A 16319-nucleotide genomic window follows, 5' to 3' on the forward strand; every position below is an offset into this window, starting at 1 on the left:
TATCAAAACCATAACCTTCAAACATTAAGTTACAGGTTATTATTTACATAGAGTGAATTTTTAAAATTACGTGAACTTGATACTTTAGCGTATCTTGTTACTATAAAGTTTACATTTTATTATTGATTTCGTTAAAAATAAAAATAATGAAATAACACTAACAAAAATGACGACAATCGATGATTTTAGCAATATAAAAATAAGTACCAGCGATTTACTCGTTTTTCAAAGAGAATTAATACAAGAAAAAGAACTTCTTCAAAATATATTAGCAAAAATTGATAGTCAAATAAGTAGTCTGCAGGTAAATATAATATTTACAATCCCTTTTTTATCTGTTTTAATATTGGAAAACATTTCATATGATAAAATGTTTAGGTGGAACAACTTCATTTATTGGGATTAGTGAACAAATCATTAAAAGGTACAAAAACTGAGTCTCCTCCACAAAGTATCAAGTATCAGTCAACAAATGTTAATCAACAAGACTCTACAAGCAAATCGTTAGACTTAGCTGTGCCCTCAACTTCCAGGTATTACGAGGAAGAAATGGAAGATGAAGATGATTAGAATGAGATTTTAACTTAAGAAAATTGTATTGCATTACACTATAATGATAATTTAGTTAAATCTGATAATTTATTTCCTTTACAAATAATGAAACTAAATAGTATGTCAATTTTATAAATATGTTTCTCATTAATGAATTTCTACTATATTTATGTTAAGTGCTTTATCTTATTAACAATTCAATAAAAGTACAAAATCAGAATTAAATAGAAACCAAACTATTATTATATTTCTTAAATCAAGAGACTGAATTGTCTATACAAATTTGATGTACTGGCAATATGATAGTTGTCAACTACTATTGTTTCAAAGAATATGAAACATTTGTACTTAATTAGTTGAGTGTAATTTAAAATATATCTAGATATTTATACGTTTTACGATGGATGACTTTGTCTCAGATGGCTTGGATCTTCAGCGAACGATGGAGGTTTGAATTGTTCCGCAGATAAACGGGTAATAAATATTCCTACACCTTCTATTAAAGCCAATAACACTCCTCCAATAATTGCACTACCAGCCATGGCTGGTAAACCATTTCTTGCTGCTAGTATTCCACCAGTAGCTGCTCCACTGATAATAGAGTTCCATGGGTCTTCTTTCTTCCTAAGATGAACCAAAGTACAATCTATTGTAGAAAACATACCACCCCATAATGCAAAATTTCCAGCAATAATAGGAGACTTCTGCTTAATAGCTATAAGGCTTCCTAGGACTCTTTTGTTTATTCCACTGGGTGCATTACGAAATCCTTTAATACTTTGAAATACTGCACCACCAATAGCACCCATGGTAAATGCACCACCACAGTCATCTATTATACGCCATGGGCATGGTTCTCTTGCGTATTCTTCCATTCCTTAATTGATATTCTGTAAGAAGAAGTTTATTTAATACACATATCTTTTTGTACTAACAGTTGCAAATAATGGTAATAACTATCATATTATTATGGTTTTACCACATTTTATACATTATTAAATAAATAATACATGTATGTATGATCATTGTTATTAAGGAGAAAGAAAAAAAGGCAGTACTTAATACATTGTAACAATCATGTATAAATGTTTAATATGTTTTTGATTTCATGTAAAAAGTATGAAAAGACTCACTAAAAGTAACCTTTACTGCTAGCTCTTTTGAATTTTATACTGACAGTAATATTTCTGGAACATTCTTTTTACATTCAATTTTCCTATACAAACATGTTACGTAAAAGCAATATATCTATGTGTATTTAAATAGGAGAGATGAAGAAACGTGGGAAAAGTAATACATGATATAAGTGAGGTTATGGGACTAGATCTCGTGCACACTCGATTAACATGTACATAACAATACGAAAGATTGCAGTGCATTTATAAAAAATCTTAATCTTATTATAAAAATAAAATCTTTTTACGTATTTACCATAAAATTTGTTTCAAATAATTAGAATGCCGAGGAAAAAGATGCCTCGAGCGCGACACTGTGGTGAATGTAACTATGTTAATGAACCTTCATACAAATAAAAGCTTTTCTTTGATTATGTAAGAATAACGAGATGTCTATCAATTTAATGTAATAAATGACTTTTCGAAAACAATTGAGATATATTTTATCATTTCGTTAAATTATTTTTCGTTTACACTTTTCATAATTACGTTCGAATTCATTTGTACAAATAATGCATTAATTCTGTCTCACAGTGCATGATATTTCGTAATGAAACTACTGTAGCAATATCTTCTCGTATAGATATATTTTGTTCCCATAAATAATCGTACAATCCAGAACATACTTATAATTCGAACGAATAATCAACGACAAGTTTTATGTCATGTACTTGCTTTAAATACAATACGACTAGCAGTTTGTTGAATGCTAGACTGGCACACGTTTACGATAGTTTAAAATAGAACTAGCAGACAATGTCCAAAAATACATCATACTTTTCATTAGTCCTGGATATCCAGTCGCTTTTGTGTGACAAGAAGTTTCGTATTTAAAGGGAAACATCATTTTTTAACACGTATTCCATTGTATTTTAAGTTCCCGGTAATTAATAAAATCGATCTTATAACATAACTGACAATTCAAAGCTACGACTCATATACTAGAACTAAATTTAAGTAAAACAGATTATACGTAACATTTTAGAATTTCGATTGTCACCCAAACAGTCGATAGACTATAAAATTATAAGAATAGGAAATTATTTCGTGCCTAACGATAAAAATTATTTGACCAGTTAAATAATAATGAACACAGTGAAAATACATCAGAAACAAATTCGCTTTTCCTATGTTTCGTATGCTTCGTGTGCAACATATAAAAGTGACGTTTCTTGCAGATAAAAATGTCAGACAACGAGACTCTTAAATCAACCACTGATCCAGACTCTTGTCTATCTGAAATGGCAAAGTCAGGTCAACAAGACAATGTAAAAGATACATCAGTCGTCATGGTAGAAAATCAAAATATACCCACGCAAGATATTGACTGTAAGATTTCGAATTGCATAGAAGATAAAACAATAGAGATGTCCGCAAAAGAAGTAAATGCGAATGTCGTTGAAGATATGAAAATTGTGTGTGAAACTGTGAATAAGTCTCTAGAAAAAGAAGTGGAGGATAGCACAACATCTGAAACGAAGCAAAATGTGTCATCTGTAAGTTAAATGTTTCTACATACGGATAATAATGGAACTTAGAATAATCAAGTGTTAGTTTCGTAAAATTGTGAATTCTTTTTGTAGCCAAATATTCCGGAAATTCAGCAAGAAACGACCATAGGCGCCGGAGATATTTTTTTCGTGACAAAACAAGACGGAAATGCTGATGTTGAGAAACCGGAAGAGCAAAGTGCACCTACTGACATGATCGATCCGATTAAACCGGAAAACGATAAATCAGTAATAGGAAACGATAACAATGTAACTGAACACGAACTTTTAATATCGAAATTAAAAGAAGAAGTGCAGGTAAAATTTTATGTACAAAAACAGAAAAGAATAATAATAGGTAATAAGTTTTATCAAATCTTAATTTTTATGAACGATAATAAAGCTATGATAAATTCTTTTCTATTTACAGAAAGCGGCCAACGAACGAGACTCTTATCAAAAGAAGTTGGAAAGCGCAGAAAAAAAACTGACGGAGTTGCAGGCGACGTACGATGCCCTGCTGAAGGGTGAAGGTAACGAGGTCATGCTTCGTCGAATGGTGGATCAGTTAAAGGGTAAACTTATTCAAACTTCGCTGCAATTAGAAGATCGAATTCGTACTGTGTCTAATCAGGAGAAGCAAATTAGCGCATTGAATAATCAGGTGACTTCACTGAAGGAAGTAGAGTCTCTCACCAGAAGTCTGTTGCAAATTCGTAATATGGAAGTAAAGCATTTGCAGGTAATCAGTGAAATGTAATAAGTAGAATGTAATCAGTAAAATATGATCAGTATCATCATAAGGTCTGCCAATCGAATGATTATCACATTTAAAACAATTTGGTTAAATTATTCAAAGAATTATATTTTTAGAAACGACAAAGAAAATTAAGTGAATATTTATTGCCATTGTTATAGGCAGAGGTTGATGACATGGAAGTCCGAATTTCTGAGGAACGTGAACGATATAATACGATGATTAACAAAATGGATGCCGCGGTCAAATTAAATGCAGATTTGAAAAAAGAATACGAGACGCAGCTTTGTCTTTTCCGAGATTTACGAGAAAAGTATGAAGAGAAGGTTTCATTATTATCAGAAGAGAAACGAGCCCTTGAGGCTAACGTACAGTCTCCTAAATAAGGAAGTATCTTAAACTCGCTGAATTGTTTTGTAATTATTATAATTTGTATAAAATAGAAACTTTGTTCAAAAATAATTTACGGCTACATATTTTTATACCTCTTAACCTACTCCTTTGCTGAGAATGAGTGAAATTATAGATATAAATATATTTGATATGTGTTTTAGTAGAGAATTTTTAATACATACATACATAAAGATTACTTAAAAAATATGTTGTGAAAAATATCAATAAATGAAAACTATAAAAAGCACCTTCCATCTGTTTCCGTGGTGTAGTGGTTATCACATCCGCCTAACACGCGGAAGGTCCCCGGTTCGATCCCGGGCGGAAACATTTTTTTGCAGAAAACCAAGAGGGAATTAAACAATTCATAAAATCAGTAGAAGTTTCTGTCACATAAATTTGACTTATCAGAATATTATTTTGGTTGTAATTTATAAAAATGTTTAAGCCCTGAGGAAGTTTAAAACTTAAAATACTAGAAAATCCCAGAACGAATAACATAAATAATTATAACAGATTAGAAAAGATAAATCATTTGTAAAAGTGAGATGGATTTTCTAAGAACACAAGGAAGAGAAACTTATGTTTATTCTTACTATCATTCGCGGTAATTCCCTCTTGCACTGGTCTGCATGTATACATGTGTACTTTCACAAATGAATAAGAATCACATTTGGTGCGCCTTAACCAAACAATGCACTTCGACTTATAATATGATACAATGATTCAAATAATTTTATATAGTAAAGGCTTTCTTTTCAAAAAATGCTAAATAGTCTGTGATAGTATTTTGTAACAGCCAATACAAGTACCTAAAATGTGGTAAATATAAATATGTGCCACTGTTTTGATCTAATGGAAAAATATGATTGGACTATAAACTTGACTTCTATAATAACAGTAAATAAGTTGTGAAAGAATAAGAAAGAATGGAAGAAAAATTCATAACTTTGTTGAAACAGCAACATGACTAAAGGAAAGCTAGAATAAAAAGAGATTCTCGTTATCATGCATGTGTTGTGCGCAGTCGGTGATTCCCAAAGTACTATGAAGCCTTGAACTTTCACGAAGACAAAGACTGATACGTCTAACAGTTCGTATAAATACGATGCAACTCGTAAACTGTAACACTGGAACTGTACATTCGATATCAGTGACTTCTCATTCAGAGGTCTGACCACTGGTTAATCAGGTAAGATACACACCATATAAATACCAGTAATTATTTTATTAAAAAATATTTGTAAAAATATTCAAAGATGTAAACGCAACTAAATTACATTATTTTCATATAGAAAATCATGAAGAACTTTATCTTCGCCATTCTGGCTATTACCTTTGTGGTAGCCGCATCTACCACCACAATCCCAAATGCACGTAAAACTGAGGTAACATTAGAGAATATGTCCATAGTTAATTAGAGCAGATATACTTATTCTAAAAATTACATGATAAGAAAATAATTGAGTCAAGTATAAGAACCAATATTAAATCGTTTTTTTTCCACAGCTCCGTCGTCGTCGAGAAGCTGGACCGGAACCAGAACCAAGTAATCGACCACCCCGACCTATAACTCTCCCACCAATTAATCCTGTAACTATTTAAATATCAGTATTTAAATATTAATGTACAATGACAGTGTTCTATACTAAATTTTTTGGTAATTTTTATCTAGCGTCTTCGTCGTGAAGCTGATCCAGAACCGGAACCAGGCAACCGACCAGTGTACATTCCACCACCACGTCCACCACATCCGGTAAATATTAATTAGATATCAATCGTTTATATGATAACTGTCGATAGTAGGGTTGTTTGATTAAATTTAATTTTAACTCTCCTCAGCGCCTTCGTCGCGAAGCTGATCCAGAACCGGAACCAGGCAACCGACCAGTGTACATTCCACCACCACGTCCACCACATCCGGTAAATATTAATTAGATATCAATCGTTTATATGATAACTGTCGGTAGTAGGGTTGTTTGATTAAATTTAATTTTAACTCTCCTCNAGCGCCTTCGTCGTGAAGCTGATCCAGAACCGGAACCAGGCAACCGACCAGTGTACATTCCACCACCACGTCCACCACATCCGGTAAATATTAATTAGATATCAATCGTTTATATGATAACTGTCGGTAGTAGGGTTGTTTGATTAAATTTAATTTTAACTCTCCTCAGCGTCTTCGTCGTGAAGCTGATGCAGATCCGGAACTAAATAACTGATCAGTGCGCATACATCACCCATACATCATATCCGGTACATATTAATTAAATATCAATCGGTTATGTCATAACTGACAATATATTTCCTACTGAAAGTTTTTATATACAGTATAATACAATATAGTATAGTATAGTATAATAATATATAATATAATATAATGATATCAAGCGCGATGTAATGTATTCAATTTACTTTTTAGCCAGGCTGAATGTGCATGAAATACTTGAAGAAGTATTCATTATTTCCTTAATATACCCGAGGCGAATTGAAATAGTTTAACCTAATACTCTGTAAGATGTACTTGACTTCACAATAAAATTGGTTGTTATTTTAAAATGTAGGAAAATTTGTATTTATCAATCCTTATTTATACATATAAACATTATCTATATGTACAAGAAGTAAGAATATACGTTTTATATTATACATTAACTATATGTTTGCACTAATTACAAATATACAAGCTTATTCTAACGAAACAACAACCGGCGCTTCATCTTCAGTTTCTTCCTGCAAATTAGAAAAATCCCACAAGAATTTTATAGACAATCGTCCGCTAAATCTCATTGTATAAGATTTTAAACGTCCATCTAATTCAGAATTCATTTCAATATTTGCGAACAATTTGCGTAAATTATGATAAACAAAATTATTATTGGCTACAATGTCACAAAGTATGTCTTCGGGTACGTGCATCAATTGAACTTCTAATGCTTTCATAAATTCAATGTAAATTGCGCGACGTTGTGATATCGCACAATCGGCTCCACAAATAAGAGATACAAGTTTCTTCCAATGTTCAAAGGCATCAAAACTTTGTCCAACAAGAAAACAGACAAATGCCAACTCCATTTCACCAATTATCTCTATGGGACTGTAAAGATATTAATAGGTAGGTTATAAAATTCTGAAACAAATATTTAATTAATCACTTACAGCGTCAATTTCTTAAGAAGAGTATCCAATGCATAACTTGTATCCAAAGAATACTTTGTAATCTCAGTTGGTGATGCTCCATCTGGATATTGCTTACAAGGTATTTTTGAAAGTCGAAGTTCTGTTCCAGGCTTAGGTTTCATATCAGGAAGAAGCTCATCTTCCTTCTCTTCTATGGTAATTCCACTCCTCCTTCTTCTTTTCGAACTTGATTCTCCACCTCTTGGTCTTGCAGCATCAGTGCAGTATTCTAATTCTAATGCTGACCTTACAAAGCTGAAATACAGAAATTTGTTAATAAAAGAATAAATATAGCAAAGACAATTAATAATTTATAAAACTTATTAACATACCCACATATGGGTGAACAACGTTCAACAAGAGGCGAGGTAATATGATTTGTTAATTCCTTCCATTGTTTCCATATATCATAAGGGTAACATCCTAGAAATCTATCTAAATCTTTCAAATTGCTCTTGTACCTTTCAACCATTTCTTCTTCTATAGCTTTGTATGAAAAATTAGATTTTATTAATAATGAAGTCTTTTAATATTATTCTAGTACATTAAGTGCTATCATACTTTCTGAACTTATATCTTCTTCTTTTGCGTCCCAACGTTTCACTAGAAATTCAGATTTTTTAAATATATGAAAAAAGCCAACTTTAGGTGTTGCTTCTCCAAATTCATCTACAGCACTTAAAGAATATAAATATATAAATATTACGTTATAAATAAGAAAAGCATAACTACGACAAATTTACCTATAATGTACATAATGAAATCCTGGTGGGATCATTTTAATCCCTTTAAAACTACCTACTGTATTCCAGGATTTTAAATCAATACCAAACTCTGTGCCAACAGGTACATCCAGCATAACTAATGTAGCACCTTCAACGAGAAGCCTCTGGGCTAAAATTTGATCCATCTCTATTCCTTTGCTTCCCATGATTAATTAATAAAACTGTAAAATCTGAGTAATAAATGGTTTTTTTCACATATAAATCGTATGGAAATTTATATATTTGTATAAATCGTTTACATTTATGTATTACTACGTTAGTACCAAGCATTTACCTAAACAGTTGGAAAATAAGTTTATATTTATTTACTGGAGTAACAAGATATATATGAACGTTGTTGAATAAAAGGTGCTAGAAAGATATTTTGTTTCCATCTTTAAATTAATCGTTTACAACACTGTTACTTCCAAATTAATACAAAAATTTTGCAGTTTACCCAAAATATTCTTGTAAGCGTTTAGTATACACAAGCGGTCAGTCTGTCATTCTATTTTCTATCGTACATGAACAATGTATTATAGAGTAGGAAACCACTATATACGTATACATACAATGTACAACGTAGATTATTCCCTTGTTAATTGGCCATCGCTGCCTCCACCATTTCTAAGAAATACATATGTACATACTTTTATTTCGCTTGTACCGAGCTTCAAATCTGTTTTATATAAAAACTATAAACTTTAGATTAGTTTAATCCTATTTCTTTATCAATTCTATATCGAAACAGAATTTTTGATATAAATCTTTCCTTACTAAGGGAAGTTGGACTAGAAATGCTACATATATACAGAACCATCGATAATGTTTATCAATTTCAATAACAAATCACACCGACTCAATTCGGCAATTACCATACGAATTAATTCTATATAGTGTACTAATTAGTAGAATATGGAAGGAGAGAAAAGAATGGCATCGTAAATAAACGGAGTGAAGCGATGCGCAAAATTTAACAAGAAAGCGCGGCAGATTTCGAGTGTATTGAAAAACCATAATTGTCATATTGTATCTTGAAAAAGGAAATATATATGTATCTATATTAAAATTTATGCCTGATATAATTATAATATATACTAATTATATTACTATGTATTATAATATAATACTATTAAAAGTTCGTTATTATAAAAACATACAAAACTGCATGAGCATACAAAAACAGTTAAAGGTTAAATAAAAAAAGTTAAATATATATATATAGTACGTATAAAAAATCTTTTACACATCTGTATATAATGTCATTACATTATATAGAAATTTTATTATAATTTGTATCATAAATATTAGAGTCCCTAGCCGGAATTGTGAACATCAAACTGAACGCCGCATAAACGTGTTCCTTGATCGGCATTCACAAATACAAATAATTTTAAAACAAATATTACTAATTGTCATTTTAATTACCATGGACGTTAATCTTTCGGATTTGAAAACAGATGAAACCGCTCAAGTGAGTATTTTATTCTCAGAAGTTTTTACTTTAAATCAAATTTAATAGTATCGACTATTTAGGTTAGTTCGAGGTTATAATACCGTTTAATTCTATCCTATTAGTTAATAAAAATTTAATCTGAATTCTAATCAATTCTAATCTAGGACTCTAGTCAAATGAAATACATCACTTTAATACGAGTGTAATATGAAATATTTACTAATAAAATTTATAGTTATTGTTATGCCATTTTTAAATTCTGATTCTTAATAATTTTAATTGTCGTTTGTTATTTATTTCATTTAAGGAGGATATTTCCAATGTAGACAAATTAACGCAGTCCTATTTATTGTTAAAAAAGAAAATTGCTGGTACTCAGTAAGTAAATTAACATATTAATCATGTATTTTTATATGTATATTTACATCTGTCATCATTTTTAATTAATATTAACAAAATGCTTATTTTTAGTGAATTAATTAAAAAATATAATGATAAAACAAGAGAATGTGAACGATTAAAGCAAGAGTTAGATAAAACAAATAAAGATATGAAAGAAATAAAATATAATTACAATTCTGCTTTAGCAAAAATTATTAAATTGGAACTTGTAAGTAAAAGAATATATGTAAATATAAAATACTTATCCTGCAAAATATTACCTTTCTTCCTCTTAGTCATGCATTATTAATATATAATTCTCAGCAAAATACAGAATATAAAAAAAGTATTGAAACTCTGACTACACAAGTAAATGAAGCTAAAGTCAGGGCAGCAGCTGATCAGCAGCATATACAACAATTAATATGTAAAATAAAGGACATAGAAGAAGATCAAAATCACAAGATAATACAATATGACTTAGAAAAATCCTCACTTCAAGGTAATTTTATAAAGTGGATTTAAATATTCTATGTAGCTTAGTAATTTGATTATCTCTTGCAGTAAGAATCAAGGAATTGGAACAGGAGTTAAAAAATGTAAAAAAATCCTATAATACAAAAATTAAAAAAATGGAAAAGAAAATTTCTATAGGAAATGAAAATAGTAAGTTAATTTAGTTGGAGAATTAATATAATTGTTTTAAAAATATTTTTTAATAATAATTTAATATTTTAAATTCAATTTATTTTATAGAAGCAAAGTTACGGGATATTGGAACTAATACATTGACTAGAAACATGATAATGCAAAATCCGGAAGTCGTAGATAAAAGTGTATTAAGCGACAATTTTTATAATATCAAGGATGCCTTATATCCTATATTTTGTGACAATTGTGATATTCTGTTAGATCCACCTCCCCTTGAGAAAATATGCCAAATTATGAGCAATTCATGTCCAAAACTTATTGAAAAGATTTCATCTCCACCAAAAAGATTTACATCTCCACCAAAAAGATCTCCATCTCCATTACAACCTTCAATAGGTATAAATCGAAATATGTTTTAATAAGTATATGAAATATATTTTAATAATTTCATATACTTTTAGATATAAAGAATGGACAACAATGTAAAACTGAAACTTTGTTAACATTATCGGACACTTCTTCGCAGCATTTACCGAATCAGAACAATCGTGTAGAGTTTATTCCAACAAGTCTATTAACGCCCCATACGATTTCGTTAGGTCGCCCGGATTATTGTAATACTTTTCCTCCGACATCAAATTTAATAGATCCAAATACATACTATATCGGATTGACGCCACTTAATCCGTTATCAAGGACAGATCCGAATACAACTAATCAGGATAATCATTGTGAGAATAAGGTAACGTCTCCGTTATCATTTAGGTTGTTGCAAAAAAAAGTCAATACGTTGGAAATGAAAATGGAAATGAACGAGAAATTAAATAAAGAGGGCTTAAATCAAAACAATAGTTGTTGTCAACATCATCATCATGCTTGTAGTATGTACAATATGAATAACTCTATACAATTTAATTTCAATATATTGAGAAAACTGATGGACGCTTACAGAAGAAAAGAAACAAAAAAATTGCATAAAACATTGAGGAAATTATCTCGATTAAAATGCAAAAGACTACAAAATGTGTATACTGGTTTTTGGAAAATTGAATCAATTGTTAACAAAACTGAACGAACTTCTCTTAAGAAAAAGTCCAAGAAGTGCAAATATCGACATTCGTTGCTCAGAAAATCTGATAATTTGTTACATAATACAGAAGACATAGAAGAGTTGACTGGTGGTAGTAAAACAAATATTAATGTAAAGTCTAAAAGCGTATTACGTATAAGAAGATCTAGCTTATCTTCAAATTCTGATCATATGAATAGAAATGAAGCTGAAACAAAAATAGTAGTAGGAGGTGAAACAGATTTAGGAATATTATCGGATTCTATTGAATCTGGTAAACTGATCCGATCTGAAGCAAATACGGACATATATTCGGCACTAACAGAGCATAAAAGCGCGACAGAAATAAAATTTTCTATGGAAAATGAATCATGTTCTATTGAGCATATTAAACCGGTAAACGAATCCCCGATAAAACCAATTAAAAAAACTAATACTATAAATACAGACATGTCAGAAACGCCACAATCTGATAGCTTAATACCTCGGACTAAAAGAAATAATTTTAATACTCACAATTCTACAAAGGAAAGGAAAGTAAGTGAAAGCGAATTTAGAAAATCCGTTACTCGATCAAAGTTGATGAAGAAAATACAAAATTTAAAGAAGAATAGTAAAATCATAAAAACATGTCAAAATGTGTTGCAACATCAAGATATGCACAATTATGAGCATGAAAATGGTAATATATCTGAAAAACAAAAAGGTTTAGACAATAATTCTCAAGTAGTCAGAAAGGATGATTGTATACCTAAAAAGAAACCTCGCATTGCACACATACCTAAGAACGCAATGATTAAACAGAAGAAATTAAACGATGTTCCAGAGTTCAAGAAACAATTAGTAAAAGATTTAGAAAATGCCAACTGTACTGATTTAAATGAATTGAAAGGGGATAATAATGAGTTACAAAAAATTTGTGGTAATAATATACAAAAAACTCAATTAATTTCTTCGAAGGCACATTCTAGCAGTACTGAAAATATTGTAGGAGATCCTGTTCACGAAATACCAGTTACCGATATTAAAAATTTATCAAGTAATGTAAGAAACAAGACACATGGACAAGATACAAACATAACATTCAAAACAAATAGTAATTATAGTCTATTTGATACTACACCCAATACTAATTCTTTGGGAGGGATAATCGAATTGGATGAGAAAAAGACTGATTTGAATAAGAATGACGAGCATTTAAAACATGTATGTGAAAATAATTCTCTAGATGTAAAAGAAATCAACAAAACAGATAGTACGAGCAAACAAGAATTATTAAATTTTAATGACAAGTCTTCCACTGATACTTCAGAGATAAATAATATAAATGAAAGGAATTTATGCACTGAAGAAATAACATGCACGAATGTTTGTATTACACAGGAAAATTCTGCTATAGAACATGAACTAAAATCGTACTGTCTACTTAAAATATTGCAAAAACATATTAATAATAATCCAACTAAGAAGAATAAGAATATGCATAATAAAAAGTTTTTACATATCGGTCTAATGGCAGGTAAGATTATTTCTGCTAACAGATTTTTTAAAACATGTGGGATTATCTAAAATATGCTTTATTTATTTTAGATAAATTCGTGAGTAAACAATTGCAAAGGTTGGTAGATAATGATTGGCAGAGTTCCATACATTGGGATGTGATTGAAAAACTGAAATTTACCTGTAGTTCTCGTATTATAGCAAAGTTAGTATCACATCATATTTGCAATTAATTTTTAACATGACTAATTACTAATATATACCATATGATTTTAGAGGAATTATAGAATTCTTAAGCACAGAACAGGAACATAACAAAAATTTAGATAATAGTTATACACCACCTGCACCGTTAATGACGAAAGCACAACAAAGAATAGCAGCATTATTAATTGACCTAGAAAAATCAGTTCCCACTGTATTTCAATTTGTTCAAGTTGGCATAGAGTACAAACTTTTTAGACTTAATCAAGCAATAGAGGTTTGGCTTTTCCCTACTATTTTCATATGTAATGCAACATTAACGAGTACAATTAACAATTAATTAATTTTATGTTTAGAGATATGCAGTAGAATCTCTTGCTAGAATGTATACGGTTTTAGCACGAATTAAGAAGGATCGAGAAAAAATGAGGATATTTTGTTGCGATGCTTTGTATTGTTTGGGAGTTCATGCAATACTTATTTTATATACAGTATTCACTTCTTGGCCAGAAGTATTTCCAAATAACGAAACAAGTACTAATAGTATGTGTAATTTTTTAAATCATTTCAAAATCAAATTTTTATTTCGTTATTGTAACTATTTATTATGTATACAGGATTATTGCCAAAATGTATGGCACATTTAATTATGGCGCAGCAAGCTATGGACTATCCTAAACTTTATGCCTTAAAAAATTTGGTGTCAATGTTCTACAAATATCCAATGGGAACATTATCGAAAGATTTACTCAAAGAACTTTTGACTGCACTTCAAGGTAAGAAACAATTATAGTACTTTTAATTTATTGCCTAAATATAATTTGATCAATTTGTAGAAAGAAATGATAGTGAAGTAGAAACCGCTATTATACTTCTTGCAAAAAGAGAAGGAACTAGATGGACGCACACAAACATTATTAAGGGTGCATTGTTATCTATGATAATTAACTCGAAATTTCCGAGCACATATCGAGCGTTTTCTTTATTAGGTAAATTTAAAATTTAATAAACTCCATTTAAATATTTAAATTATAACTTCTATTACAATACTCGTAAATGCAGGTAATTTGATGCGTGTATTCCCAATAGAAGATACAAATAATTTAGTTGGTCAAATTGTAGAACAACTGTGCGATTTAATCAATTCCGATGAAGGTATACTGTTGTTATTTATTTTATTCGTGTTTTAAATGTAATAGAAAATTCAGTTATTAACAAACAATTAATATTTTTAACTAGGATCGGATGAGCAAAAAGAAGGAGTTTTCTCGGCATTGTTGAGTTTATCGAGGCATAAATTTGATGAAGTGATACAGAATACGTTAAAGTGGACTCCATCTGTGCCATTGCATGATCGAACCATGGAACAGATCAGTGGATTATTTAATGCGCGTGACCCAGATTTTTGGAAAGCTTATTTAAGAAAAAACAGACAATTGTTCGTTATTTCGAAAAAAATAAAACATAATGCATAGTTTTTTTAATATGAACAAATCGGGAAATCATGTGATATTTATTGTAAGATAATTTAGATTATTCAAAACTCTGAATTTTTCCATTATTCTTAAACACATTTAGGTTTTTCTGTTAAGGTTACGTTAATCTCGAATTTATTTAATTTTTTTTAATCAAAGATCGTGTTATTCTATTAATCACGGCAATTATTATCAGTTCTTTTTATGACGTTTTGTTACATGATCCTAAAAAACAGAAATAATGTTTCCTTTGTTATTTCTGCATGCATAGTTTAAAAGTGTAACAAATTACTGACTCTTTTAACTGACTCTGAAATTCCCTTTTCTTATTTGTCAAATTGTATGATACTTTAAGTAATAATTTTTTTAAGTATTGTATTATGTATGTATATATTATACGTGGCATATAGAAGACTATGCGAAAGAGAACTCCAACTGATAACATAATTTTGATAAGCCAAAGAAGCCATTTCGTACATGAAATAAACATGCTTCCATAAACTGATTAACAAAGCTTTGTTTGCACTTAATGTTTCATGTAAATGTCTTTACTTTCTATTTCCTTTTATTTTACCTACAGATAGAATCAAAGTATAGAAAAAAGATCATTTTGTTATAATATAATGAAATAAAAAGTTGATTTTCTACATTTTGTCTTTCGAATGATAGTTCCCTTAAAATATTTTAATTAAAACTCAGATAAAGGATTTAAGCTGTTTCATATCGAGTAAATTTCAATTATATAATTTTTATTATGTCATATTTTTCAAACACAAGAGATACTAGCAAAGATGTAATAAGATGAAATATTGATTAGATCAACTGAATATTTATAATTAAATTATAATTAGGAGGGATATGTATTTATATAGGTCGATGGTTCTTGGTCTGTATAGCCTTAATGTTTCTCTGAAATTCCATCTTGCCAATCATGTATGGATGTTACAAATTCAGCTTTTAATAACTCCAACTGTTATCATTATTTTTCCACTATTTCATTAACATTTTCACTAGTATCACTATAGCATATCTGACACCAACCAAACGCATTGCATTGAAGATAAGAATGCCATTAAAGTGAGATAGATGCTGAAACATCAGACCAGTTTCTACAAAAAATTTGTAAGTTCGCAAATTGTTTAATGTCATTCCAAACTTAATGATTCTTTGAACAATTTGTCATTGAATTAATATACACAGACACTAATTCAAACACGAAATATTTTAAATATAGCACTTTTCGATGCGTAGATTACACGTTTCACGGTGATC

The 16319-nt window shown here is 29.9% G+C and overlaps 6 protein-coding genes and 1 non-coding gene across 18 annotated transcripts; 5 read left to right on the forward strand and 2 right to left on the reverse strand.

Annotated features, from left to right (window-relative positions):
- The first annotated feature begins 17 nt into the window (after positions 1-17).
- Positions 18-783, forward strand: LOC122577313. Its single transcript, XM_043748581.1, has 2 exons — positions 18-304; positions 379-783. The coding sequence occupies exons 1-2, from the start codon at positions 167-169 to the stop codon at positions 568-570; spliced, it is 330 nt and encodes a 109-aa protein (XP_043604516.1). The 5' UTR covers positions 18-166; the 3' UTR covers positions 571-783.
- On the reverse strand, positions 773-4636 carry LOC122577310 (mitochondrial import inner membrane translocase subunit Tim17-A). 4 transcript variants are annotated; one of them, XM_043748576.1, is made up of 2 exons: positions 4616-4636; positions 773-1442 (listed from the first exon to the last, which is right to left on the reverse strand). In XM_043748576.1, the coding sequence occupies exon 2, from the start codon at positions 1425-1427 to the stop codon at positions 948-950; it is 480 nt and encodes a 159-aa protein (XP_043604511.1). In that variant the 5' UTR covers positions 1428-1442; positions 4616-4636; the 3' UTR covers positions 773-947. The 4 variants fall into 4 exon arrangements, with proteins under 4 accessions (XP_043604511.1, XP_043604508.1, XP_043604509.1 ...); XM_043748573.1 differs by lacking the exon at positions 4616-4636 and adding an exon at positions 1984-2123; XM_043748574.1 differs by lacking the exon at positions 4616-4636 and adding an exon at positions 1686-1842.
- Positions 2988-4436, forward strand: LOC122577308 (tropomyosin). The gene is made up of 4 exons (XM_043748571.1): positions 2988-3223; positions 3311-3535; positions 3648-3959; positions 4136-4436. The coding sequence occupies exons 1-4, from the start codon at positions 3017-3019 to the stop codon at positions 4358-4360; spliced, it is 969 nt and encodes a 322-aa protein (XP_043604506.1). The 5' UTR covers positions 2988-3016; the 3' UTR covers positions 4361-4436.
- Positions 4625-4697, forward strand: Trnav-aac. The gene has a single exon. It is a non-coding gene; the product is annotated as a tRNA-Val (tRNA).
- A 731-nt stretch (positions 4698-5428) lies between these two features.
- LOC122577311 (apidaecins type 22-like) lies at positions 5429-6930 on the forward strand. 4 transcript variants are annotated; one of them, XM_043748577.1, is made up of 8 exons: positions 5491-5559; positions 5663-5755; positions 5877-5960; positions 6043-6123; positions 6210-6290; positions 6378-6458; positions 6545-6623; positions 6790-6930. In XM_043748577.1, exons 2-7 carry the CDS (start codon positions 5669-5671, stop codon positions 6587-6589), a joined length of 459 nt encoding a protein of 152 aa, XP_043604512.1. In that variant the 5' UTR covers positions 5491-5559; positions 5663-5668; the 3' UTR covers positions 6590-6623; positions 6790-6930. The 4 variants fall into 4 exon arrangements, with proteins under 4 accessions (XP_043604515.1, XP_043604514.1, XP_043604512.1 ...); XM_043748578.1 differs by having other exon boundaries at positions 6794-6930; XM_043748580.1 differs by lacking the exon at positions 6210-6290 and having other exon boundaries at positions 5429-5559.
- Positions 6931-7049: 119 nt separating this feature from the next.
- Positions 7050-16293, reverse strand: LOC122577307 (protein AAR2 homolog). 6 transcript variants are annotated; one of them, XM_043748567.1, is made up of 7 exons: positions 16089-16293; positions 8884-8938; positions 8291-8502; positions 8109-8224; positions 7880-8033; positions 7527-7802; positions 7050-7464 (listed from the first exon to the last, which is right to left on the reverse strand). In XM_043748567.1, the coding sequence occupies exons 3-7, from the start codon at positions 8476-8478 to the stop codon at positions 7056-7058; spliced, it is 1143 nt and encodes a 380-aa protein (XP_043604502.1). In that variant the 5' UTR covers positions 8479-8502; positions 8884-8938; positions 16089-16293; the 3' UTR covers positions 7050-7055. The 6 variants fall into 6 exon arrangements, with proteins under 6 accessions (XP_043604502.1, XP_043604501.1, XP_043604500.1 ...); XM_043748566.1 differs by lacking the exon at positions 16089-16293 and adding an exon at positions 9089-9235 and having other exon boundaries at positions 8884-9006; XM_043748565.1 differs by lacking the exons at positions 8884-8938; positions 16089-16293 and adding exons at positions 8607-8683; positions 8769-8840.
- LOC122577304 lies at positions 9497-15620 on the forward strand. Its single transcript, XM_043748560.1, has 14 exons — positions 9497-9785; positions 10075-10145; positions 10239-10377; positions 10473-10650; positions 10713-10814; positions 10905-11195; positions 11261-13387; positions 13459-13573; positions 13645-13849; positions 13929-14115; positions 14190-14348; positions 14409-14561; positions 14635-14727; positions 14812-15620. Exons 1-14 carry the CDS (start codon positions 9741-9743, stop codon positions 15045-15047), a joined length of 4101 nt encoding a protein of 1366 aa, XP_043604495.1. The 5' UTR covers positions 9497-9740; the 3' UTR covers positions 15048-15620.
- Positions 16294-16319: the final 26 nt, after the last annotated feature.

Source organism: Bombus pyrosoma, linkage group LG18, assembly GCF_014825855.1.
Source record: "Bombus pyrosoma isolate SC7728 linkage group LG18, ASM1482585v1, whole genome shotgun sequence".
Classification (NCBI taxonomy): Eukaryota; Metazoa; Arthropoda; class Insecta; order Hymenoptera; family Apidae; genus Bombus; species Bombus pyrosoma.

Bases quoted from the DNA above. Each gene is read 5' to 3' on its own strand.
- LOC122577310 (XM_043748576.1), bottom strand. From the start codon at position 1,427: ATGGAAGAATACGCAAGAGAACCATGCCCATGGCGTATAATAGATGAC.
- LOC122577311 (XM_043748577.1), top strand. From the start codon at position 5,669: ATGAAGAACTTTATCTTCGCCATTCTGGCTATTACCTTTGTGGTAGCC. The intron at 5,756-5,876 runs GTAACATTAGAG...TTTTTTCCACAG, and splicing joins CAAATGCACGTAAAACTGAG to CTCCGTCGTCGTCGAGAAGC. The intron at 6,124-6,209 runs GTAAATATTAAT...AACTCTCCTCAG, and splicing joins CACCACGTCCACCACATCCG to CGCCTTCGTCGCGAAGCTGA.
- LOC122577304 (XM_043748560.1), top strand. From the start codon at position 9,741: ATGGACGTTAATCTTTCGGATTTGAAAACAGATGAAACCGCTCAA. The intron at 10,146-10,238 runs GTAAGTAAATTA...GCTTATTTTTAG, and splicing joins AAGAAAATTGCTGGTACTCA to TGAATTAATTAAAAAATATA. The intron at 13,388-13,458 runs GTAAGATTATTT...TATTTATTTTAG, and splicing joins ACATATCGGTCTAATGGCAG to ATAAATTCGTGAGTAAACAA.
- LOC122577313 (XM_043748581.1), top strand. From the start codon at position 167: ATGACGACAATCGATGATTTTAGCAATATAAAAATAAGTACCAGCGAT. The intron at 305-378 runs GTAAATATAATA...TAAAATGTTTAG, and splicing joins GTCAAATAAGTAGTCTGCAG to GTGGAACAACTTCATTTATT.
- LOC122577307 (XM_043748568.1), bottom strand. From the start codon at position 8,478: ATGGGAAGCAAAGGAATAGAGATGGATCAAATTTTAGCCCAGAGGCTT. The intron at 8,225-8,290 runs GTAAATTTGTCG...ATATTCTTTAAG, and splicing joins TTTCATTATGTACATTATAG to TGCTGTAGATGAATTTGGAG. The intron at 7,803-7,879 runs GTATGTTAATAA...TCTGTATTTCAG, and splicing joins CGTTGTTCACCCATATGTGG to CTTTGTAAGGTCAGCATTAG.
- LOC122577308 (XM_043748571.1), top strand. From the start codon at position 3,017: ATGGTAGAAAATCAAAATATACCCACGCAAGATATTGACTGTAAGATT. The intron at 3,224-3,310 runs GTAAGTTAAATG...TTCTTTTTGTAG, and splicing joins CGAAGCAAAATGTGTCATCT to CCAAATATTCCGGAAATTCA. The intron at 3,536-3,647 runs GTAAAATTTTAT...TTCTATTTACAG, and splicing joins AATTAAAAGAAGAAGTGCAG to AAAGCGGCCAACGAACGAGA.